This window comes from Perognathus longimembris, chromosome 23 (genome assembly GCF_023159225.1).
Source record: "Perognathus longimembris pacificus isolate PPM17 chromosome 23, ASM2315922v1, whole genome shotgun sequence".
Lineage (NCBI taxonomy): Eukaryota > Metazoa > Chordata > Mammalia > Rodentia > Heteromyidae > Perognathus > Perognathus longimembris.
The window spans coordinates 286,091-312,332 of record NC_063183.1 but is presented as its reverse complement, the minus strand read 5'-3'; the positions used below and the strand labels follow the sequence as shown (position 1 = coordinate 312,332).

The 26,242-nt window shown below is 44.9% G+C and overlaps 1 protein-coding gene across 3 annotated transcripts in view; it reads right to left on the bottom strand.

Annotated features, from left to right (window-relative positions):
* The window catches only part of Fam234a (family with sequence similarity 234 member A), a 32,869-nt gene extending 9,653 nt beyond the window's left edge, over positions 1 to 23,216 (bottom strand). Inside the window, exons 1-3 of one of the 3 annotated variants that reach the window (XM_048332539.1) lie at positions 23,001 to 23,215; positions 6,944 to 7,057; positions 3,805 to 4,096 (exon numbers count right to left, since the gene is read on the bottom strand). In XM_048332539.1, the coding sequence (XP_048188496.1) occupies positions 3,805 to 4,072 (268 nt within the window). In that variant the 5' untranslated portion in view covers positions 4,073 to 4,096; positions 6,944 to 7,057; positions 23,001 to 23,215. Of the gene's footprint in view, positions 1 to 3,804; positions 4,097 to 4,370; positions 4,407 to 6,943; positions 7,058 to 23,000 lie in introns of those variants that run through there. The other 2 variants (XM_048332541.1, XM_048332540.1) reach the window with 2 other exon arrangements.
* Positions 23,217 to 26,242: the final 3,026 nt, after the last annotated feature.

Genomic DNA, 26,242 nt, shown 5'->3' with positions numbered 1-26,242 from the left:
AAAAAGCTGAGCCATAGTTCAAGAGGTAGAGAACTTGCTTATCATGTGTGAGGTGCTAGGTTCAATCCCCAGCACCAAAAAAAAAAGTAAAAAGAAATTGACCTTCAGAAGTGGTATTGGTGGCTTCATGCTTGTAGTCCTAGCTACTCAGGGGACTGAGATCTGAGGATAGAGGTTCAAAGCCAACCTGGGCAAAAGAAAAGTCCATGAGACTCTTATCTCTAACCACTCAAAAACTAGAAAGTGGTAGAGTGCTAGCCTTGAGCAAAAGAGCTCAGGGATAGGGTCCAGGCTCTGAGTTCAAGCCCCACGGCAGACAAAGAAAAAAAGGAAAAAAAAAAGGAGTTACGAAGATAACCCATGACATAGGAAAAAGTATTTACAAAATCATATGTAGGTCAGGGATCACTACCTAGAATATTTTAAGACTCTCCTAACTAAACAGCAAAATAAGCTATTCAGCTGAAAAATAAAGAATTTTCTTATTTCTCCTAAGAAGAGATGCAAAGGACCAATAAGACACAAATATATGTCCATCATCACTAGTAATTAGGGAAATGTAAATAAAAATACTAAGATATCATTTCAGACCTGTTATGACTCTCTAGTTAGGAAAACAAACACAAAAGCAGTAAACAAATATTGGTCTGGGAAGTTTTGTGCATTGATGGTGGGAATGTAAAAAGGTGCAGCACTGTGAAACATGTCTGGCAGTTTCTCAGAAGAGTTCTAGCATGTGTTCCAGCAGTTCCACTCCTTAGGTTCATATCTGCCAGGATTCAAAGCAAGGATTCAGAGTTACTTATAGATGGCAGCATTATTTACAATGGCCCCAAAGTAGGAATTACCATGCATATTAGTAGATGAATAGATAAAGAAAATGTGGGGGCTGGGAATGTGGCCTAGTGGCAAGAGTGCTTGCCTCATATACATGAAGCCCTGGGTTCCATTCCTCAGCACCACATATATAGAAAAAAGCCAGAAGTGGCACTGTGGCTCAAGTGGTAGAGTGTTAGTCTTGAGTAAAAAGAAGCCAGGGATAGTGCTCAGGCCCTGAGTTCAAGCCCCAAGACTGGCAAAAAAAAAAAAAAAAAAAAAGAAGAAGAAAATGTGGGGCAGATGGTCCTCTGTATCTGCAGGGTGTGCATCCACAGATTTAACCAACTTTGATTTAAAATATTCAGAAAAAGGACAACAGAGCTAGATATGGTGGCTCATACTTATAATCCCAGATCACAGTTTGAGGTCATGCCAGGCAAAAGTTATTAAGACCCTATCAAAAATCAGCTGGAAGCTGGGTACCAGTGGCTTCTGCTTTATAATCCTAGCTATACAGAAGGTTAAGCTCTGGGGATCAGAGAACTAGACTAGGCAGACAAATCAGTGAGACTCTTATGTCCAATTCACTGGCAAAAAGCTGAAAATGGAGGTGTGTTTTGAGCAGTGAACAGAAAAAGACAAACTGGAGTTCAAGACCCTGAATTTGAGCCCAGTAAGGGGGGAAAATGAGCTGGTTATAGAGGTACATGCCTGTAATCCCTGCTACAAAGGCTAGCAGTAAGGACTGCAATCTGAGGCAGTCCTGGGAAGAGTTAGCATGAGTAAAATTAAAAGATGGGGGGAAGGGATTGGCTCAAGTAATACAGCATGTGCTCTACAAGTAGCAGCAAGCACAAGGCCCTAAATTTAATCCCCAGTACTGTGTAAAAGATTCTAAACTTGATGTAATGGTTTTCATCACAGGAACCCAGCATTGGTTCAACAAATGTGAAATCAACTAATATGCCATGTGAACAGAATACCACATAATTGTAGACATACAAAAAGGCATCTGACAAAATCAAATACCTTTTTGGGAGGGCGGGGGGGGGGGGGCCAGTCCTGTGGCTTGGACTCAGGGCCTGAGCACTGTCCCTAGCTTCTTTTTGCTCAAGGCTAGCACTCTGCCACTTGAGCCACAGTGCCACTTCTGGCCGTTTTCTATATATGTGGTGCTGGGGAATCGAACCCAGGGCTTCGTGTATGTGAGGCAAGCACTCTTGCCACTAGGCCATATTCCCAGCCCTCAAATACCTTTTAAGGATTAGAAAAATCTCTTTGAACTAACAGTGTCTACAAAAACCCTGGGAATATGGCCTAGTGGCAAGAGTGCTTGCCTCGTATACATGAAGTCCTAGGTTCCATTCCTCAGCATCACATATATAGAAAAGGCCAGAAGTGGCACTGTGGCTCAAGTTGGAAGAGTGCTAGCCTTTAGCAAAAAGAAGCCAGGGATAGTGCTCAGGCCCTGAGTTCAGCCCCAGGACTGGCCAAAAAAAACAAAACAAAAAACCCTATGGGTGGGACTGGGAATATGGCCTAGTGGTAAAGTGCTTGCTTGTATACATGAGGCCCTGGGATCCATTCCTTAGTACCACATATATAGAAAAAAGCCAGAAGTGGCGCTGTGGCTCAAGTGGTAGAGTGCTAGCCTTGAGCAAAAAGAAGCCAGGGATAGTGCTCAGGCCCTGAGTCCAAGCCCCAGGACTAGCAAAAAAAGAAAGAAAAACCCTACAGGTGAAATCATATTTAAAGATCCATAACCTTGCCAGCCAGGTGCTGTGGCTCATATCTGTAATTCCAGTTACTCAGGAGGCTGAACTCTGAGGATTCCAATTCAAAGCCTACCCCAGCAGAAAAGTCTGTTAGACTCTTATCTCCAATTAACCACAAAAAGACAGAAGTGGAGCTGTGGCTCAAGTGGTAGAGTGCTAGCCTTGAGCAAAAAGAAGCGAGAGACAGCACTCAGACCCTGAGTCCAAGCCCCAGGGCTGGCAAAAAAATAAATAAATACATAAATAAATAAAAGATGAGCAAGATATACACTAACCACCATCAAGCAAGATGAACACTAAAAGTCTGGATAAAAGCCAAGTGTGATGGTCCATGCTTACTGGTTGAGGCAGGGATAGGTCAGAAATTGGGAGGAATGTAGTCAAGGCTAGCCTGGAGAAAAAAGTAGTAAGATCCCATTTCAATAAATAAGTCAGGCATGGTGGCATATGCTTGTAACCCTAGCTACTGGCAGGCACAGAGAGAAGAATCAAAATTTGATAGCATACACAAGCAAAAAAGGGTGACCCTATCTGAAAATAACTAAACAAACAAATAATACATAACCACAGAAAATCCACAAGGAAATAGAGGAACACGTATTACTATCTGCTTCAAAATTAAGCACCAACTTCTGAACAGAACTACCAGGGAGGCTTCAACAAGCAATTTCCTTATCCCACCGGAGAAGGGAAGTCTGTACAAAGATCCATTCTGAGGCTGACATCTCTCACACTCACCAACAGCTTGACTGGGGAAACACATTGTTCCCAGGAAGAAGAGACTATTAAGCCAAATTCAGTTGCTTTTCTTTTACAAGGGCCAATTTGGGGGAGGAGAAAGGAAGATGCCCTTTGGTGTAATTTTTTGTTGGCTAGAGCACATCAGCTGCATATTTTTCATCTTACAGATCCATCTCTAAGTCTTTAGCCATTTGATCTGTTTCCTTGAAATGTGGCCAACAGGCCACTCTTGCTTATTTACCCAACCACAGCAGGGCTTCCCTAGTATTCAGGCTGCTCAGTAGTTCCCTAAGGACTGGGGGTGTGTGGCGTAATGCTCAGTACCCCACAAATCAACAGCTCCCTTTATAAACCCCAGGATACATAATTGCCAGTGACTGAGTGATGAAGTAATGCTTGTCAAAATCCACTTCTGGACTCTGGAGAGCACCTGGAAGCAGGCAGAGAGGAGAGACCCTTTTAGGCTCACCAGCAGCGTTGTAATCAATCCTCCATGTTGCTGGTTGGTCTGGACATGGGATAAGGAATGAGACCACAAACACCACAAAGAGGCAGATGAACAATGAAAGAAAAAATGCCACTGCGCGGCAGCGGGAGAGCCTGGACTGCACAGGCTTGCTTTTTAAATGATCATCATTTTTCAACTGGTTTTTCAGATTTTCTTGTGATTTTCTGCCTTCATTCTTCAAGGGGTGAATCTCAGCTTCTAAATCCTTATTGTCTGTCATCCTGTGCATATTCCAAGGGTGAACTAATGGTCACTGCAAAACAAGAGGTTTACGTTAAGGCCAGCTGTCCCACAGCAAAAAGCTGTAGCACACAGCAAGTTCTAGTGCAGCTACGAACCATTAGCCCACCAAATAAAAGATCTATAAGCTGGGCTTGGTGGTGTACACCTGTAATCCTAGCTACTCAGGTGCTGGAAGAAGGATTGTGAGTTTGAGGCCAAGCTGGGTAAAGTTAGTAAAACCTTACCTCAAAACCAAAATAAAGACAAAAAGATTGAAGATATATAGTCCAAACAGTAGCGCTTACCTAACAACTGAGAAGACTTGTGCTCAATGACTAAATACTACAAGGAAAATAAAACACTATGTAAATATGTAGGATGGCAGAATCAACAGATTCTACTTAAGGTCTCCAAGGAACACAGAAGGAAAGGCAAATTGGTTGTACAGAGCCAGCAGGAAATATTCTACACCTAGCATACTGGGGTTTCCTGCCTGCTTCACCACACACACACACACACACACACACACGTATGTAGTAGCTGGAGCTGACTGCAACAAAACACACACATTAATCATTAACTAAGCCCTGCCTGCCATCTGCTGGGCACATCTGGCCAGCCTCTCAGCAAAAGGATACCCAAGGGCTGGGAACATGGCGTAGTGGTAAAGTGCTCGCCTCGTATACATGAAGCCCTGGGTTCAATTCCTCAGCACCACATATATAGAAAACGCCGGAAGTGGTGCTGTTGCTCAAGTGGTAGAGTGCTAGCCTTGAGCAAAAAGAAGTCAGGGATCGTGCTCAGGACCTGAGTTCAAGCCCCAGGACTGGCAAAAAAGAAAAAAGGGATACCCAAAAAAGAGTTTGGTAAAACCAACATTCTTATACATGTAGGGCTGGGAATGTGGCTTAGTGGTAGTGCTTGCCTAGCATGTATGAAGCCCTGGGTATCATTCCTCAGTACCACATAAACAGAAAAAGCTGGAAGTGGTGCTGTGGCTCAAGTGGTAGAGTGTTCTCCTTGAGCAAAAGAAGCTCAGAGACAGTGCTGAGGCCCTGAGTTCAAGCCCCAGGACTGGCAAAAACAAAAAACCTCACACATGGACTCTAAGATCAAGGAATCTTAAGTGAAGATGGGCTCTGGAGTCAGTCTTACCCTTAGCATGTGTGACCTGGGACATGATTTGATTTGATTGTACCTCTATTTCCTTATCAGTAAAAGGGATACAACATCTACTTTAGAAGACTTTTTTTTTTTTCCAGTCCTGGGGGACTCAGAGCCTAAGCACTGTCCCTGGCTTCTTTTTGCTCAAGGCCAGCCCTCTACCACTTGAACTACAACACCACTTCCGGCTTTTTCTGTATATGTGGTGCTGAGGAATCGAACCCAGGGCTTCAAGCATGCTAGGCAAGGACTCTACCACTAGGTCACATTTCCAGCCCTACAAGACTACTTTTAAGGATTAAATCAGTGTTCAAGGGGCTGGGAATATGGCCTAGTGGCAAGAGTGCTTGCCTCATATACATGAAGCCCTGGGTTCAATTCCCCAGCACCACATATATAGAAAACAGCCAGAAGTGGCACTGTGGCTAAAGTGGCAGAGCACTTAACAAAAGTAAGCCTGGGACAGTGCTCAGGCCCTGAGTCCAAGGCCCAGGACTGGTAAAAAAAAAGAAGAAAAAAAAGAAAGAAAAGAAAAAGAAAAAAATAAATAAATCAGTGTTCATATGAAGTACTTATAACAATATCTAAGAGGCTGGGAATATGGCCTAGAGGTAGAGTGCTTGCCTCATACACATGAAGACCTGGATTCCTCAGCACCACATATGTGGAAAAAGCCAGAAGTGGCACTGTGGCTCAAATGGCAGAATGCTAGCCTTGAGCAAAAAGAAGCCAGGGACAGTGCTCAGGCCCTGAGTCCAACCTCCACAACTGGCAAAAAAAACCCCAAAAACCCAGCAATATCTAAGATACTGAAACACTAGTTTGTTCTTACTACTGGTAAAAAAGAAAAGAAAGCATGTTTAAGCCAGCATCACATGCAAGGGAAGGTGACCAGTCATGTGGAATACATATAGTATGTGATAACCTCTAGTCCTCTGGAGAGAATATGCTCTCTTCTTGCCCACGCCCTGCCTGCCCCTGGACTGTGGATAGATATGGTGGAGAAAATCAAACAGGAAACACATGTATATATGTTCGTTGTTTTTAAGAAAGTCTCATATGTGACCCAGGCTGGTCTAGAACTCACAATCCTCATATATGTTGTGATGACAGGCATGTTTCACATGGTACATGTCTTCTACCACAATTAAAAACAAATCTTTGTGAACTCTCTTTAATGCTAAGGCATGAGTTGTAATTACTTGAAGGTTGGGAAAGGTGTTTCTATCCAAGGTAATGAAATGAACACAAGGAAAATCAAACAATGAGTCATACCAGGAACCTCATTAAGCCCAAGCACCTGAAATGGGAATGGCAAGGTGTGGCAGAGGCTATCTAGAACAGGTAACCAGGGGAAAAGCCAGAAGCTACTACATATGAAAGTTCAGGGGCAAGGGCCAGTGCTTGGAGGACAGGAGAGCTCTTTAACCAGCAAATCTAGCCACCATGTCCCCAAAGAAAGGACACTTGAAACAGTTAAAGCATCAGTGAGAAACTAGAATACTAATGTTCTACATTGCTATCTGTAAGTTACTATTACTCAAGGGTCTCTGAGTTTTGGCTATGCCCATCTGTCAGAATTTCAGAGTATCTTTACAGGCAGAAAGGCAACCATCCTTAAAGTTCATGCACCATGCAAGAACACTGTTCCCAAGTCTCCAAAGTAGGGAAATAAATCCCCCACCCACCCTCTCAGCTCATTTCCTAGGCTTACCTTCTGGTGGAGACACTTGCAGAGCGTGTTCAACAGTAGCTCCTGACCAGCTGCTGGCACAACTGGTCACTAGGCATGGACAAGGGATCTGTGTCTTCATAAGCCCAGGTGAATCTATGGGATCAGAAAGCCATTAATAGGGCTGGGAATGTGGCCTAGTGGTAGAATGCTTGCCTAGCATGCATGAGGCCCTGGGTTCAATTCCTCAGCATCACATACACAGAAAAAGTCAGAAGTGGTGCTGTGGCTCAAGTGGTAGAGTGCTAGCTTTGAGCAAAAGCAGCTCAGGGACAATGCCCATGCCCTGAGTTCAAGTTCCAGGATTGGCAAAAAAAAGAAAAAGAAAGCCATTGGTAAACATACCTCAGACTGCCAGTGAATGTACCACAGCCATGTATCTCAGCCTAGGCTCTACACTGGGACCAAGTCCACACCCCAGACCAACTAAAGAGCCCTTTTCTGCGGGGGTCTGAAGCAGAAGCTATCACAGTTCTCCTGGTGACTCCCAGGAGCAGGCAGGTAGAGAAGCATGGCCCAGGAGTCTGCCCTTGCTTTTCATGCCACATCAGCCTTCAGAGGATGACTCGATTTCTCTTGGAAGTGGGGTTTCCAAAACCCATTGCCAGCCTGAAGCACAGAAAAGGGTGGATGGAGGACAGACTACTCCCCTCCCAACTTGTTTTGTTTTTTTGTAGGTAGGTTCTGGGGCTTGAACTCAGGGTCTTGAGCTTTTGTGCTCAAGGCTAGTGCTCTACTACTTGAGCCACAGCTCTATTTTCAGCTTTTTGGTGGTTAATTGGAGATAAGTGTCTCATGAACTTAGATCTCAGCCTCTTGAATAGCTAGGATTACAGGTGTGAACCCCTGGTGTCTAGCACAGAGGCCCCTTTTATCAAGCTGTCTACAATACACTCTGTGTTTTCTCTTCCTGGTAATTCCCAGAAAGTTTAACTGATAAAGTGTAGACAGCAAGCTAGTAAATATTGCTACATTTGAACTCAGGGCCACAGTGCTTGGTATTTTTTGCTCACACTACCACTGGAGCCACCTATCCAGTTCTGGCTTTTTGCTGGTTAGCTGAGATAAGAGTTCCTAGGATTTCTCTGCCCAGGCTAGCTATGAAATTTAATCCTTAGATCTTAAGCTCCTAAGTAGCTAGGATTATTGATGTGAGCCACAGATGCCTGGCAAACTGCTACTTTTCTTAAAAGGAATTCATTTTTAGTCCCTAAACTATGTAGATACCAAAAGCTAAGAACAAAGGCCAGAAAAAGAGCTGTGAATCAAGTGGTACAGTCCTAGTCTTGAGTGAAACCACTCAAAGGACAGGGCTAGAGTTCAAGGCCCTCAACTGACAAGCCCCCCCCAAAAAAGCAAAGCAAAAAAAAAAAAAACCCAAACAAACAAAACAGTGGCCAAGTGCTATAAAGGCTTGAACTCCAAGCCTGGGCACTGTTCCTTGGCTTTTTCACTCAAGGCTGGTGTTCTGCTACTTGAGCCACAGCTCCACTTTCAGCTTTTTGCTGATTAATTGGAGGTAAGAGTCTCTTGGATTTGTTTGCCTTGGTTGTCTTCAGATCGTAGTCTCCTGAGTATTGCTAGGCATGAGCCACTACAGCAAGACCCTATCATGAGTCTGATGGGAGGCAGTATGTAGTACTTGTAGCAGTTCCCTAAGGAGACTCTGCCCTGGCTGTGGAGACAGTGGACAGTGGTTTGGGTTGGAATCTGGGATTGTTCAGTTTGGGACCATTTGGCCTGAGCAGCAGAGTTATTGGGACACATTCTTGGAGAGACCTCACCTGCCTCTGCAGGAGTGTGAAAAACCTGCTTCCCAGCCTATATTAACACACCACTGATTGTTGCCATATCTTTAAAATGATGGTATGCTCTTTTTGTGCTAGTCTTGGGGCCTGAACTCAGGGTCTGAACACTGTCCCTGGCTTCCTTTTGCTCAAGGCTAGCACTCTGCCACTTGAGCCACAGTGCCACCTCTGGCCTTTTCTATATATGTGGTGCTGAGGAATCGAAGCACTCTTGCCACTTGGCCATATTCCCAGCCCTCCTTCAAACTTTTGAAGACATTAAAGGCATAATTTAATATCTACCTTTGTGAATCATTTACTATTGGTCCCAATATAGAATAACCCTGTAAGGTCAGCCTTTGCTCCCAGATGAGGACTGTGGCCTTTAAGTACAGCCTGCATGCATGGCATATACAGCAGAACAAGGAAAACTCACGTACCACATACACACACATACATTAAGGCCCAGGACTAGCAAAAAAACACAACAACAAAAAACAAACAAAACTTTGAAAGACTTCCTATGGGAGGGGCCACAGATTAGGACCAATGGACAGAATTAAACCCAGGGCTTCATGCATGCTAGGCAAGCACTCTACCACTAAGCCACACTTTCAGCCCCTGTATGATTATTTTTATTAAAACTTTTCTTAACTCACTTTTTGCTATTTAAAGATGGTTCAGGCTAGGGATATGGCCTAGTGGCAAGAGTGCTTGCCTCATATACATGAAGCCCTGGGTTCAATTCCCCAGCACCACATACACAGAAAATGGCCAGAAGTGGCGCTGTGGCTCAAGTGGCAGAGTGCTAGCCTTAAGCAAAAAGAAGCTAGGGACAGTGCTCAGGCCCTGGGTCCAAGCTCCAGAACTGGCCAAAAAAAGAAAAGATGGTTCAGGGCTAAGATGTGGCTTAGTGGTTTTTGGGACAAGCCTCTTGCCTCAGCCTTTTGAGAGAGGGGGACTATTGGTATGCACCACTACATTTGGCTAGTAATATATTTCTATGATTCTCATATTTAATTGCTTTTTTAAATTAAATTATCTTTGGTTCTAATAAGAGAAGGCTTCTACAATGCTAAGAAGGAAAAATAAAAAACAAAAAACTCAACTAGCCAGGTGCCAGTGGCTCACGCCCATAATCCTAACTACTACTCAGGAGGCTAAGATCTGAGGATTGTGGTTCAAATCCAGTCCAAGCAGGAAAGTCCATGAGACTCTTTTTTTTTTTGGCCAGTCCTGGGCCTTGTACTCAGGGCCTGAGCACTGTCCTTGGCTTCTTCCTTCTCAAGGCTAGCACTCTGCCACCTGAGCCACAGCGCCCCTTCTGGCCATTTTCCATATATGTGGTGCTGGGGAATTGAACCGAGAGCTTCATGTGTAGGAGGCAAGCACTCTTGCCACTAGGCCATATTCCCAGCCCTCCATGAGACTCTTATCTCAAATTAACCACCAGAAAACTAGAAGTGGTGCTGTGGCTCAAGTGGTAGAGCACTAGCCTTGAGTTGAAGAGCTCAGAGACAGAACCCAGGCCCAGAGTTCAAGCCCCATGACCAACCAAAAAACAAAACAAAAACAAAAACAAAAACAATTCAACTAGTTGATGCATATATATATACTCAGTACTGGGGGGGGGGGTGGGCAAAGCCAGAAAATGTCTTGAGCCCAGGAGTTTGGGTAACATATTGAGTTTGGGTAACATATTGAGACCCTATTAAAAAAACAAACAAACAAAATAAGGAACATCTTGGGCTGGGAATATGGCTGGGATATGGCAAAGTGCTCGCCGCATATACATGAAGCCCTGGGTTTGATTCCTCAGCACCACATATATAGAAAAAGCCGAAGTGGCGCTGTGGCTCAGGTGGTAGAGTGCTAGCCTTGAGCAAAAAGAAGCCAGGGACAGTGCTCAGGTCCTGAGTTCAAGACCCTGGACTGGCAAAAAATAAAAATAAATAAGCAGCATCTTTATATACATGTTTGGAAATAGACCAAGAAAAACCTGTTTGATATTATTATGGGAAAGGAGGGTGACAGTAATAGAGGAGATGAGTCTGAATAAGGAGCACTGTGTACATATATGGACATGTCAAAATAAAAACCCCTTTCACAACTAATGTTAGTGAAAAAGGAGGAGAGAAAGAAAGAAAGACAGATAGAAAGGAAGAAAGAAGAAGAGAGCAGGGTGTAAGAGCACAGCTCAAGTAGCAAAACACCTGCTGGGCAAGCACAAGGCCCTGGTTCAGTCTTCAGTATCACAACACACACACACACAAATAAGGTTTAGATTTTAAATCTATTTGGAGATTATGTTGATTGGAGAGAAGATTTTATTTTTTTTAATTTAATTTATTTATTAATTGAACACAAATTTTTTGACAAGGTGTTGTGCAAAAAGGGTACAGTTACATAGTAGGGCAGTGTGTACATTTCTTGTGATATCTTACGCCCTGTTTTTCTATCCCTTCTCTAGGTCAGGTAGACATATATACAATATACAATGTATCAAGAATATATATAGTAGCCACGTGGCCACGCCCAAGAAAGTTCGCCTAGGGCTTTAAATGTAATGTCGATATTAGACAATATGTCGACAGTAGTCTTATATGAACGTACATACATAGCTTTTGAGCTATTGTATTCCCCTGAGAGGTCAATTTTTGACCTTTATATGTTGAGTAATTGTTTGGTTTTAGTTACATACTGTTGGGTCACTGCCCCAATCCTGTGGGGAATACTATTTGACAAGCAGTTTTTGGTTTCACAGACCTGGTCTCTACTGTCTCTCCGTCTCCCTTTGTTAACAGTCATATATCAGGGAGATCATGCCCCTTTGTTTTCTGTGTTCTAGGCTTGTCTCGCTCAACGTTATTGTTCAAGTTCTGACCATTTCCCTGCAAATAACAATATTTCACCATTCCTAATTGCTATGTAGTATTCCATTGTGTAAAGGTACCATATTTTTTGGATCCATTCATCTGTGGAGGGGCATCTGGGTTGTTTCCATATTTTGGCTATTGTGAATTGTGCCGCGATAAACATGGAAGTACAAATGTCTTTTTGATATCTTGGGACTTGCTGTTTAGGATAGATGCCTAGGAGTGGTATGGCTGGGTCATAGGGTAGGTCTATATTGAGCTTTTTGAGAAACCTCCATACTGTTCTCCAAAGTGGTTGTACTAATTTGCACTCCCACCAACAATGCAGAAGGGTTCCTCTTTCCCCGCACCCCCTCCAGCATTTGTTGTTGCCTGAGTTCAAGGTATAGGCCATTCTAACTGGGGTGAGGTGGTATCTCAGGGTTGTTTTTATTTGCATTTCCTTTACTACCAGGGATGTTGAACATTTCCTTATGTGTTTCTTTGCCATTTTTATATCTTCTCTTGTGAAGTCTCTCTTTAGCTCTTTTGCCCATTTCCTAATAGGTTTATTGGGCTTGGAGGGGCTTAGTTTTTTTTTTTTTTTTTGGCCAATCCTGGGCCTTGGACTCAAGGCTGAGCACTGTCCCTGGCTTCCTTTTGCTCAAGGCTAGCACTCTGCCACTTGAGCCACAGCGCCACTACTGGCCGTTTTCTGTATATGTGGTGCTGGGGAGGTATTGTGATACCTCCTGCACTGCTTTTTTTTTTTTGCCTAGAATTGCTTTGGCTATTCTAGGTTTTTTGCTGTTCCATATGAATTTATGGATTGGTTTAGAGAAGATTTTATTAATGATTTTTTTCTTTTATTTATTTTTTGGTACTAGGAATCAAAACCCAGGGCATTTTACTTAGTAGGTAAATGCTTTGCCACTGAGCTACATCCTAGCCCTTTATTGATTATTTTTTGTGTGTCAGTCCTGGGGCTTGAATTTAGGGCCTGGGCATTGTCCATGAGCTTTTGTGCTCAAGGCTAGTGCTCTACCACCAAATCCACAGCTCCACTTGTAGCTTCTTGGGAGATAAGAGCCTCTCGGACCTTCCTGCCTAGGCTGGCTTCAAGCTATGATCCTCTGATTTCAACCTCCTGAGTAACTAGGATTCGAAGCATGAAACAGCAGCATCTGGCTGAACTACTTTCTCACAACTTCTTTTGGATCTTCTATCATCTGTGTCCCTCACAAACCTACGTTTTAACCAATGGCTAACCAATGGTAGCATGCACCTGTCATCCCAAGCTACCTGGAAAGCACAGTGGCTGTACATAGTGATGCACACCTGTCACTGAGTTGACAGGGTAAGCACATATAGAAGAACCACAGTCCAGGAAAAACCACTAAGCCAAAAAGGCACTAGAAAATTGGCTCAAATGGCAGAGCAACTGAGAAAACACTCAAAGGAAAGGGCCTGAGGCTCAACTCAGTAGTAGAATATATAGCAGCTGCAGGTTCCATCTCAACACCACCATCAACAGAAAGGAGAAAAACAGGAAAATGTCGGACATGGGTTTCCTTGTTCTGCCAGATATGTCATGCAGGCATCCAGATTTCACCAGGTTGCATGCAGGCTGTACTTAAAGGCCACAGTCCTCATCTGGGAGCAAAGGCTGACCTTACAGGGTTATTCTATATTGGGACCAATAACAAATGATTCACAAAGGTAGATATTAAATTATACCTGTAATGTCTTCAAAAGTTTGGAGGACTTCCTATGGCAGAGGCCACAGATTAGGACCAATGGACAGGAAGCCTTAGGAGGTATTTGGGGTAAAATAAAAATGTTGTCAGTATTGTTCCATTCTGCCTTCCAAGACTTTTGTCCTAGTAAAATTAAAAGATACTTTGCAGGGGCTGGGGATGTAGCTTGTAGCTCAGTGGTAGAGCACTTGCCTACCATGCACAAGGGCCCTGGTTTCATCTCTAGAACCACAAAAAGTAAAATAAAACAGAAATACCTTTTTTTTTGGGGGGGGGGCAATCCTGGAACTTGAACTCAGTGCCTGAGTGCTGTCCCTAGCTTCTTTTTGCTCAAAGCTAGCATTCTACCACTTTGAGCCACAGCAGTGAGAACCTGTGTGCTCCAGGACCGGAGAAAAAACTTTGCCACCCAGGGTGAGAGTGTGCAGTACGGGTGGCACAGAGCCCTTCCGTCCAATGGTGAGAGTGTACTGTGCAGGTGGCACAGAGCTTCTATCCCATGGGCATATCTACACTTAACTGTGGTGCTGCTTCTCACAGAAACTACCTGTGCTAAAGGGTGGAAACTGAGACATACACCCAAATAAGTGCATGTGAACACTAGAGTACTGGAAGGAGTAAGGTCTACCTCCAGTTAACTGCATCTTATGTGAGATATTATGTCTGCAGGGGCAGAAAAGTTTCAAGACAGCTCTCTATTACTTTTGCAACATCTTTTTCAGCCAGACAAAACTTAAAACTAAAAAAAAATGGTACAGAAAAAATGTTTTTTGTTGTTATTGTTGGTTGTGGTGCTTGCACTCTTGGCCTGGGCACTGTCCCTGAGCTCTTCTGGTCAAGGCTAATGCTCTACCAATTGAGCTACAGTGTCACTTCCAGTTTTCTGGTGGTTAACTGGAGATAAGAGTCTCACAGACTTCCCTGCCCTGGTTGGCTTTGAACTGAGATTCTCAGATCTCAGCCTCCTGAGTAGCTAGGATTATAGGCATGATCCACTGGCACCCAAACAGAAAACATTTAACAAGGGGAAATGAGGTTAGAGGTTCACACCAAGTTCAAGAGGAAGAGCCAATCTCCCCATAGGCAGTCTTGGTCAATTCTTCAAAGCTATCTTGTTCCAAAGAGAAGAATTCTTTGTCTTGTTTTATATATTTTTGGGAGAAAATCAGTAACAGTGGAGTTTTGTAGTATCTTGAAGACATACTGAAAGAATAGTCAGACCCCTAAAATGCTCTATTTCAAAATAATTACTGGCTTCCTGAACACTACTCATTGCAACGACTTCCCTTTCCACTGTGTGTGGGGAGGAGAGATACAGCATAACTCATTTATTATGGTGCCCAGAAGAGTACAAAGCAAATGCCAGGGTGGAATAAGGGTCACATAGGCCAGGCCACATGGTGGTGACTTAAATGCTAAAAGGACAACACTCTCACTGCTAGGCATCCTCCACTGCAAAACAGGGGTGCATGACGGCTTAACTCAAATGAGGAAAGGCTTGGAAAACTAAATAGCTGATCATAAATCTCCTCATAGGTAAGACTTTCTTCCTAGGAACTCTACATAACTAGTAGAATATGGGGTTGTTAATGGAGGTCTCAAGATCAGCACAGCCAAAGCTAGCCATTTCACTTTCACTAAGCTTGCAAATAAGGACAATTAGAGATGGGTTTAGCTGGGTGCTAGTGGCTCACCCCTGTGGCTCTCTTAGGAGGCAGAGATCTGAGAAACACAGTTCAAAGCTGGCTCAGGCAGAAAAGTCTGTGAAACTCTAATCTCCAATGAACCACCAGAAAACCGGAAGTGGTGCTGTGGCTCAAAGTGGTAGAGCACTAGCCTTGAACAAAAAAGAGCTAGGGACAGCGCCCAGGTCCTGAGTAGCCCCACAACTGACAGAATATGAGAGAAAGAAAGAGAGAAAGAGAGAGAGAGAGAAATTGAGAGAAAGATGGAAGGAGAGAGAGAATATTAAAGATTTGCTCATCTAACTCATTTATTATGTTTTACACCTCTAACGCAGCTATGTGGAGTCAGAGACAGAAGGCTCAAGAGTTTGAGGCCATCCTTAACTACTTAGTTTGACAGAGCAAGACCCTGCAAAAAACAAAAAACCCAAATTTAAACAAGAGCATTGGGGCTGGGAATATAGCCTAGTGGCAAGAGTGCTTGCCTCGTATACATGAGGCCCTGGGTTCGATTCCTCAGCACCACATATACAGAAAATGGCCAGAAGTGGCGCTGTGGCTCAAGTGGCCAAGTGCTATCCTTGAGCAAAAAAGAAGCCAGGGACAGTGCTCAGGCCCTGAGTTCATGGCCTAGGACTGGCCAAAAAAAAAAATTAAACAAGAGCATTGGAGGTGTCTCACCCACCCCCACGAGCACTTAGGTGGCCTCGCACCAAGCTACATCCAGCCCTGTGATATACGTTGGTTAAGGTAAAAATGGTACGTAAAGGGTGATATCTATATATACGGTTTTCAAACAGATTATCCCTGGTACTGTGGAGCTCTCGGGAAACCACTCAGCCACCACTTAGTTCAAGGCCACCAGCACTGGCACACCTGTCCTTCAGGGAGTACACAGGCTATGTGCCAGAGTGAAAACTGATTATGCAGAAGAACAATAAAAGTGTGCAAATCAATCAAAATTATGGATCTCAATAAAAGGTACCCACCTTTTCTCCAAGGGTTCTGAGAATAGTTACTGAGCCAGAGAGAACAGGAAATAAAATTCTCATTCTAATTGTTTTACAGGAAAAGGATAAAACCTCCAGGAAGGACAGAGAGAAAATGGTCAGAACAAATAACTAGTCATTTCAAAGGTATCTTGGAAGTAGAGGGTCTTATCTAAACTACAGAAGTTTGGTGAAAGCAACACTTGTGTTTTGCAGTGATGGGGATTAAGTCATTTCAGGCAAGCTCTCTACCACTGAGCACACCCTGTCACTGTGTATGCAGTCCAGACTGTCCTCCAACTTGCCATCCTCCTGCCTCTGCCTCCTGAGTGCTGGGATCACAGGTGTACACAACCACATCTAGCTAAAAACTACTTTTGAAGAAAAGATCATTTCAGGTTGCTTTAATAGAAAATCCTTGCTCAGTTTTTAAATTCTTGTTTTTTGATTCCAAAAATCTTAAAATTTATAACATTCCTTTGAGCTAATAATGGTGGTATATGTTTGCAAAACTCAAGGTCAGCCTGGGTTACATAGGAAGTTCAAGGCCATCTTTGCTCCATAGTGAATGAGACCTTGCTTTTTTTTAGTCTTTTTGATTTTTTTTGTTGTTATTTTAACTGTACTTATTTTTTGTCTTTCCTTTTTTGGTACTAGTTGTTGGGGACTCAGTTTTGGCCTTGGTGGGGGAAGGGCACCAAGAGCCAGACACTGCCCTTCCCCCAGCCCTGGGACAGTGTGGGAGGGAGCCCCTCCCACCTTCCGGCCTCAACGGGAAAAGAAGCCCCCCACCCCTGGGGGGCGAACACGTGCGTGCCACCATGGTGGGGTTGTCCGGCCCACAAAGGGGGTTTCATGACATCACCTGATGGGCAGCTCGGCTTAGGTAATGGCCCAAGTCCTTTCCTTTCCCATTACCGCTATATAAGCCCCCCTCCCAAATTATATCCTTTGAGACTCATTCAACCATCACAGAGTCTCCCAGATGCCTTCTTCCGCCTCCGTTCCTGGTGACATGTGAGGGGATGGGGGGGGAGGGGAGGCTTCAGCAACCTTTCCTCAATTTAGAGTATTTCCATAGGAGTATGCCTTGGCCTTCTGCCAGCGGAAGGCAAGGCCGAGTGCTCTTTCATAGATTTTGGGGTTCAAGCATTTTCCCCGGGAGATCGGGGAGAAAGGGATCCGTCAGATCCCGACAACTAGTGATCAAATCCAGAGCACTGCACTTGCTACATTCCAGCCCCTTTCCTTTTCTCCGTGTGTGCGCGCACATGCATGCATTGGTCCTAGAGCTTGAATTCAGGGTCTAGACTTGTCTCATTGTTTTCACTTGAGGCTGGTGCTGTACCACTTGACCTCCACTTCCACTTTTTGTTGATTAATAGTACATAGAGTCTCACAGTATTTCTTGCATGGGCTGGCTTTGAACCATGATCCTCAGATCTCAGCCTTTTGAGTAGCTAGGATTATAGGCATGAGCCACCAATGTCTGGCTGTGCAAATATTCTTTCAGGGGAGTTTTCAAACAAAGAACAAAGGAGACCAGCCATATAAACCTTTCAACACTTTGCTCTAAAACACAATTTTTTTTTTTTTTTTTTTGGCCAGTCCTGGGCCTTGGACTCAGGGCCTGAGCACTGTCCCTGGCTTCTTCCCGCTCAAGGCTAGCACTCCGCCACTTGAGCCACAGCGCCGCTTCTGGCCGTTTTTCTGTATATGTGGTGCTGGGGAATCGAACCTAGGGCCTCGTGTATCCGAGGCAGGCACTCTTGCCACTAGGCTATCTCCCCAGCCCCCTAAAACACAATTTATATATTTCAAAAAACTAGCTTTGGTTAGTTTTAACTTTTCTCTGAAATCATGTACCTTTTATAGTACTGAAGTATACTAGAATGATGTTACAAAATAGATATAGTTTCAAACTACAGGAACTTGCAAATTAAAATAAATGAGAGGAAAAATTAAACCTGTAAATTAATAGAGAGAAAGGAAAAAATAGTTTAGCCAGGTACTAGTAGCTCTCATCTGGAATCTAGCTACTCAGGAGACTGAGATCTGGGAATCCTGGTTCAAAACAAGTCCACACAGGAAAGTCCATGAGACTCTTATCTTCAATAAACTCCTCAGAAAAAGCCAAAAGTGGCATTGTGACTCAAGTGAAAGAGCTCTAGCCTTGAACAAAAGAAGGTCAGGGACAGTGCCCAGGCCAGGAGCTCAAGCCCCATGACAAAAAGCAAAACAAAACAAAAGAAATTTTAAATCAACAGGCCAGTACAAATAAAAGACAGCAACCACATCTAACACATATTGGGGATTGAATCCAGGGCCTCCTACATGTTAACTCAACCTCTTGAGTTATGCCCCCAGAAGAAGACTGACTCCTAAATGGAGAAACTATCGTGGGGATACATACAGAAAAATCTGACAACAGAATAACCTCACTAAGTAGCTACATCAGCAAAAGAAAAATGGCTTTATCAGTGGACTTAACAAAAATAGCACCATGTGCTGGGTGATAGTGACTTACTCCTGTAATTCTAGTTACTTAGGAGGCTAAGATCTGAGGATCACAGTTCAAAAGCCAGCTAGGTCAGTTACGTCCATGAGATGCTTATCTGCAATTAACTACCAAAAAGCAGGAAGTAGAGCTATGGCTTAAGTGGCAGAGCACTAGCCAAGAGCAAAAAAGCTCATGGATAGAACCCAGGCCCTGAATTCAAGTCCCAGGATCATCACACACACACACAAAGAATGTCTTTTATATTAAGTGGCCTGGGTTACTGCCAATGCTGGTCCATGCCTTCTGACAACAATTGAACACAAGATACTTGAGACATCCACAATAACCAACAAGGGAACACTGGATATTTCAGCTGAGCAAAGCAGATGTCAGACAATAACAGCTACAGTGTTCAGTTGTTTGTAGTGAATAACTATTTCTTGCCTTCACCAACAATAATCTCAAGACAAAGAAGAGGCTCATGATAATTTTTCAAATGAGGACAAATTTTAAGGTCATGGCTCCCTGACAGAGCCAAAAGTATCACAGGACGTATAGTCAGCACAAAAACCTCAACACAGTTCCTTTTCCTTTATGTAACTGAAACTTTTAAAGTAACCAAGGATGGTATCTCCTCAACACAAGCTGAAGATGAACAGTGATTGGCACTCAAATAAGCAGCTATTACCCAAAGCAAATTTTACAAGTTTGTCCATAAAATAAGTTTCTTTCCTGAATCTAAGGTAGATATTACTTACTGTGATTCTAACATATTGTGTCCTCACACTAGAGGGAGGAGGCAAAATCTCTTAAGAAGATAAAGTATAACTTTAACTTGACCACTTTTTGGGGAGTGATATTACCATTTGAATTCAGGACTCTAACACTTGAGTCACATCTCTAGCTCCTTGTTGCTTCATTTTCTTTTCATATGGACTCTCCAACTTTCTAACTGGGCAATTATCCTAAAAGTATTCCACCACAGTGGTAAGTTTCTTAGTGAAGTCTCTTATTTTGTTAGAAGTCAATTGCTTTTTTTTCTTTTTGGCAGTCCTGGGCTCGAACTCAGGGCCTGAGCACTGTCCCTGGCTTCTTTTTGCTCAAGGCTAGCAGTCTGCCACTTGAGCCACAGCGCCACTTCTGGCCTTTTCTATATATGTGGTGCTGAGGAATCAAACCCAGGGCTTCAAATATACAAGGCAAGCACTCTTGCCACTAGGCCATATTCCCAGCCCATCAATTGCTTTTGTGTTGTTTGACATTTCAACTCAAGCCTTATGCTCACTAGACCGGCAGCAATCTAGCAATCTGAGCCACATATTCAGTACTCTCCTTAGCTCTCCTTCTCCCTTTACTTTCCTTCCTTCCTTCCTTCCCTTTTATTTTCTTCTTTTCTTTCTTATGCTAGTACATGGGCTTGAAATCAGGGCTTTATGCTCTTGCTGACTTTGTTGCTCATGGCTGGAGCCTTAACATGTAAGCTACCTTTTTTGCCAGTCCTGAATTTAAGGCCTCAGCACTGTCCTTGGCTTTTTTTTTTTTTTTTTTTTATGCTCAAGGCTAGCACTCCACCACTTGAGCCACAGCCCCACTTCTGGCTTTTTCTGTTTATGCGGTACTGAAGAATCGAACCCAGGGATTCATGCATGCTAGGCAAGCACTCTATCACTAGGCCACATTCCCAGCCCCATCTCCACTTTTTAAAATATCTTTATCATCTAAGTTTCATGAAGGATTTTACAAATAAGAATGAGAATAAGGGCTGGGAATATAGCTTTGAGGTAGAGTGCTTGCCTTGCATGCATGAAGCCCTGGGTTCGATTCCTCAGCACCACATAAACAGAAAAGGCCAGAAGTGGCGCTGTGGCTCAAGTGGTAGAGCGCTTGCCTTGAGCAAAAAGAAGCTCAGGGACAGTGCTCAGGCCCTGAGTCCCAGACCCGGGACTGGGGGGGAAAAAAAAGAATGAGAATGAGATATACTAAGTTTATGAGTTTTGTTTGTTTTGTTTTTTTGCCAGTCCTGGGCCTTGAACTCAGAGCCTGCGCACTGACTTCTTTTTGCTCAAGGCTAGTGCTCTGCCACTTGAGCCACAGCGCCACTTCTGGCCGTTTTCTATATATGTGGTGCTGAGGAATCGAACCTAGGGCTTCATATATACGAGGCAAGCACTCTTGCCACTAGGCCATATTCCCACCCCAGTTTATGAGTTTTGTATAGAAACACATTTTGAATAAATTTGAAACCTATAGATTCTAACTCATTTATCTCTTCTAACCAGCCCCTCCTTTCCATAACCATTGTTTTAAGTCATATTGCTAAACCTTCTTACTAGGATTTATGAAGTCCTCTCAAATCTTCCAGAAATATCTTCTGGTCATGTTACTGCCTTGTTTACAACTCTGGAATGATTCATCCCCACTTCAGAACAAAGCCAACACCTTGGTAAACTCTGGGTCTTTTGATCCTATTTGCCTCTCCAGGGTCACCCTCTCTCCAAGTTCCTAGCCTACCACTTGTCTCAGTCCTGCTTCCCCCAATCATACTGCTGTTCTCCACTCTCCATTTCACTTGTCCTTTCTCTACTTGTTCCTTGTCTACAAAGCCCACTCATGACTGATGTCCACATGGACACCTTCCCTGATGTGTTGTTCACACTGCTTAGGAAACACAGAGTCTGGCGAGACTTACCACCAGGCTGTGAGGAATTTGAGAACAGACACTTCTTTTCTTTTCTTTTTTGGCAGGTTGTAGGGTTTGAACTCAGAGCCTAGGTCCTGTCCCTGAGCCTTTACAATCAAGGCTAGAGCTCTACCACTTGGAGTCACAGTACCACTTCCAGTTTTCTGGTGGTTAATTGGAAATAAGATTCTCCCAGACTGGGGCTGGGGATAGGGCCTAGTGGCAAGAGAGCTTGCCTTGTATACATGAGGCCCTGGGTTCGATTCCCCAGCACCACATATACAGAAAACGGTCAGAAGTGGCGCTGTTGCTCAAGTGGCAGAGTGCTAGCCTTGAGCAAAAGGAAGCCAGGGACAGTGCTCAGGCCCTGAGTTCAAGGCCCAGGACTGGCCAAAAAAAAGATTCTCCCAGACTTTCCTGCCCAGGCTGGCTTTGAACCTTGATCCTCAGATCTCAGTTTCCTTATGATTACAGGCATGAGCCACCAACACCCAGCCAGACACTTTTTACTGCCTTTCCCCCCCTAAGGATTAACCATAGTCACCCTGGCAGAAAACAAACATAACATTCACTTGTCTGAATAAATGTTCAATTTCTTGATAGGGTCCTCTGAATGACTTCTTTTGGAAGTCATTTACTAATGTGTTCTTTAACCATTAAAAAAAATCTAGCTTGCAGAAGCTTTTGCTGATTAGCAAAAAAAAGTACACAGATCAACTGTATCTACCTGACACCCATGCCTTCTCTCTAGTTAAGAGCGCCTTGATTTTCTTTGGGGAAATCTGATTTCTCACATGCTTAGTGTAGTTCTAGTGTGACTGGCTCCTGAATTCAGGGTAAGGCTCCTTCCCCAGGCCTAGTTGATTAATCAGATTCATAGGAATTAGGCCCCAAATACATATTAGGTCTAGAACTTCAGGGGAAGTTACAGGAACTAGGCATTTTCCCCCCACAGTAGAAAATGGTATGATGGTTTAAAATACTTTCACAAACTTTCTGTCTCCCTTCAGACTGTGATGTCCTTTTTTTTTTATCTAGTAAACCTAAGGAACAGAATGTGGAGGATGCAAATGTTGGACTTCCAAAACTAGATCATAAAAGGAACAATGTTTCTCACCCCTGCATGCAGCCCTCTTCAGTCTCTCAGAGGTTCCCTGTGAGGGACAACAGCAGCAGGTGAGGGTAGTGGGCTCCAGGGAAAAGCCCGCTAGATGCATCGGTGGGCCACCCATACCTAGGTGAACTAGACTGAAGCCCTGACCCACAGAAACTGTTGAATAGCAAAAGGGGTCTTAGTCCATTATACTGTGTTTACTCATGACAGCAACAGATTATAATACAAGGAGCCTAGGGGAGCATGAGCCCGAGAAAAAAAGCCAACACAGAGTAGAGAAGCACCATGAGCGGGTGAGGACTAAAACAACTCCCCACCATTTCCAGATCCTGACCTCATCCTTGTCCGCGGTCCCATCGTGCTCCCTGGGCTCAGGGAACCGTCACAACAGCCCGCAGGCGTCCACCCACAGCCGGGGCCACGCTGGTCCCCAGTCCCACCCGGCCCCGCACTTCCTCCACTGCACGCCGTACGGTTTACTGGGCCCTTGTCTCCGCGCCTCCAGAGCCGACGCGGCGTCCGAGGGCCAAAGCGCGCCTGGAGGCGCAAGGACCCGCAGGCCCGGGCAGCTGACTGCGCCGTGACCTCGCGCGAGGCCGTGAGGACGACGCCCGCCCCCCACGCCGGACTCAACCCAGCCCACGCGGGTGAGACCGAGCGTGTGGCTATTACCTCAGCCGGCTCCGGACGGGCTCTCACGCGTCTGCGAGACAGGTGGGGGTGCAGCACTTTCGGGGCTCCTCATCAAATGGTCAACTACAGAAGCTGGCTCAGCTGCGGCCCCTGGGGCCAGCGATCCAAGGCCTGGAGACCTGGAGAGCAGATTCGGCAATGGCGCGGCAGTATACACTACAGGCCATGCCCCCCTCCCATCTTAGCCGAGCCCCTTAGACGGCCCCGCCTCCGCCACAGACCACGCCCTCGGGGGGGACCACCTCGGGTCCCGCCTCCTTCCAGGTTAGCAGGCCCCACCTCCTCCCACCGGTTAGGCGAGCCCTTCTGGTGACCCCGCCTCCTCCGCGTTAGCCGAGCCCCTCAGGAGGCCCCGCCTCCACCGCATGACCCGCCTCCTCCCCCGCCCCCCGTTAGCCCGAGCCCCTCAGGAGGCCTCGCCTCCGCCCAGGCCTCGCCTCCTTCCCTGGTTAGCCAAGCCCCTCAGGAGGCCCCGCCTCTGCCGCAGGCCCCGCCTCCGGAACGCGTCCCGCCCTCGCGTAAGGACTCCTCGGTCCTCAGGTTCCGCCTTCATTACGTCACTTCTGGCCTGTGTTGTCAAAGCCGTTCAGTCCAGCTGCGGGCCTGGGTTTTGGGGTAGCCTGGAATTGGGGTTGCGGCTCAGGCAATTTGCAGAGTTGCCAGAGTACTGCGCATTTAGAGGTCTGAACACTCTCACTGCTCCGGCTTAGGCGCTGCACCTTTTTTCCCCAAACCTGCACGGTAACGCTGACTGCCCTCCTTGGGAGACCTCGGAAGCCCGACTTCGGTGGGATAGGCCTGGCCTCGCTTTGGCTTTATTTTCTACTGCAAGGTTGCGCTTCGTTTCAAGCACTTATTAGCCGTAGTATTTCCTCTTCTCCGAATGTTGGTCTGTGTTTTAAAGGGGGTGGGAGTGTGCGTGCACACGTGCGCGCGCGCCCGCCCCATTTCTAGGGCTTGCACTCAGAGCGTCGGCTCTATCCCTGAAGGTTTTTTTTTTAGCTCAAATGGTAGAGCGCTTACCACTTGAGCCTCAGCTCCAGTTCCAGCTTTTTTGATTAATTGGACATAAGAGTCTCACAGGCCGGGCGCCGGTGACTCACGGTGACTCTCCTAGCTGAGATCTGAGGATCGTAGTTCAAAACCAGCCCAGGCAGCGAAGTCCATGAGACTCATCTCCAATGAACCACCAGAAAACCGGAAATGGAGCTATGGCTCAAGTGGTAGAGCGCTAGACTTGACCAAGAAGCTCAGGGACAGCGCCCAGGACCAGAGTTCAAGCTCCACGACCAAGGGAAAAAAAAAGCCTCACGGGCTTTCCTGTCTGGGCTGGCTTTGAACTTGGTGCTCTGCCACTTGAGCCATGTTTCCACTTCTGGCATTTTGTTGGTTAATTGTAAATAAGAGTTTCTGGGAGTTATCTTCCTGGGCTGGCTTTGCACCTTGATCCTCAGATCTTAATCTACTGAGTGGCTAGGATTACAGATGTGAGACACTAGTGCCCAGCTAAGTCTTGGCTTTTTTGCTCAAGGCTGGTGCTTTGCCACTTGAGCTACAGCTTTTTGCTGGAGATGAGTCTCGTGGATTTGTCTTCCAATGCTGGCTTCAAAACCTGGATCCTCTGTTCTCATCCTCCGGAGCAGCTATGATTACAGACGTGAGCCACCTAGTATTAGAATGCCTTTCTTTTTAAACTTCCCATTTCTATGTCACAAAGATGTTTTAATAGCAGAAGTAGCATATAATGACCTTATCCAAAGTGAAATCCATAGGCGATATGGACCCAAAGGAACCAGGTTTCTTAGACTAAATATCTATAGAAAGGAGTTCAAGTTTTATTCTAAGTACAATGGAAAGACATTATGTAATTAGTGTTAGGTTTTTAAAGTAGGTATCTGGTAAAAGAGAATGCCATGCGGTATTCAAGCAGGAGAGAAAGTTTATTACTGACCTGAACTGTGTGGGCTTGTGGCCAAGATGATCCATGGCAGGGGGTGTGGCCAGGTGAATTAGGATGTGACTTCAGGGAAAGGGGAGGTAACTGCCTCCAGGTCTGCTGGTTACCCAGGTAACTGGGTGGAGACTTAATGAGGTGGGGGCATCTACATGGAGCCTTCCAGAGATGGACTTTACAATTAGGTTTACATTAAAGAGATCAGATGTCCTGCATTGTGGAGAAAATATGTGTGTATCTTTGGGGGAGAAACTTGAAAATTAAAGTAGGGAGATTACCTAGGAATTTATTTTCCTGTCTTAAGGTAAAAGATGAGGGTAATGTGGACAGTGCAGTTAGAACCAGACAAACCCAATTCTGTTGATTAACAGCAATATGCCCAACTTACATGCATAGCTCCATTGCAACATATTAATTGCTTTCATGTCTCCTTTTATCATCTAAATGGAAGATCATAAGCTTAGAGAGTAAATCATAGGACCTAAGTTTAATTTTATTTGATCTTGCAAAAGTCATGAAAGGCACTTTTAGCACCCTCATTTTATTATTGGGGCCCCTGGGAAAGAAGCCCTGGTTCTGAGTCATGCCATTTGGCCTCCAAGAAAAAAAAGGCATAAAACATAAAATGGGAAAAAATGTATTTACAGTTTTTGATAAAACTGGAAGAGAGACCTTCTCAGTCTGTCCCTACCTTTTTCACAGCAGCATTACAATTTATAGAAAGGACTTAAAAGCCAGAAACACGCATATTGAGAATCAGCTGTGGGGCCCAGTGAGTTGAGCTGGAACAAATAGGTCACAAAAGCCCAAGTTTTATCTTTCCAGATTCCAGTTGCAGAGACAGGGCTTCAGGGCGGCTGCTTTTGCTCTCACTATACTATTTCCGTAGGGAACCGGAACTGAGAAAAGACTCTCCACCCCCACCACCACCCCAAAAAAAAGATGAAGAAGAAAAAAAATCTCCCCAGATGTTTAACAAAATCAAGACTGTAATATGGAGGTCAGATCTGTCCAGAGAAAGAGGGCAGAAGCTGACTACAACTCCGCTATCACCTCAACCCCATCTGTTCAGAGGCCCAGGAAGATTCCCTCTCAGGGTAAACAATAGTGCCCCTGCCGAATCCGCAACGCCAATTCTTGATGAGCATGCCTGGATTCCTATAGGAAGGGAAGCCCCAGGGAAGTGCCATCCCCAGGTAATGGGAGTTGCTGAACCCCAAGAGACAGGGGCGGCACATGACTTACAGGTTATTGAACCTGTCTGTCA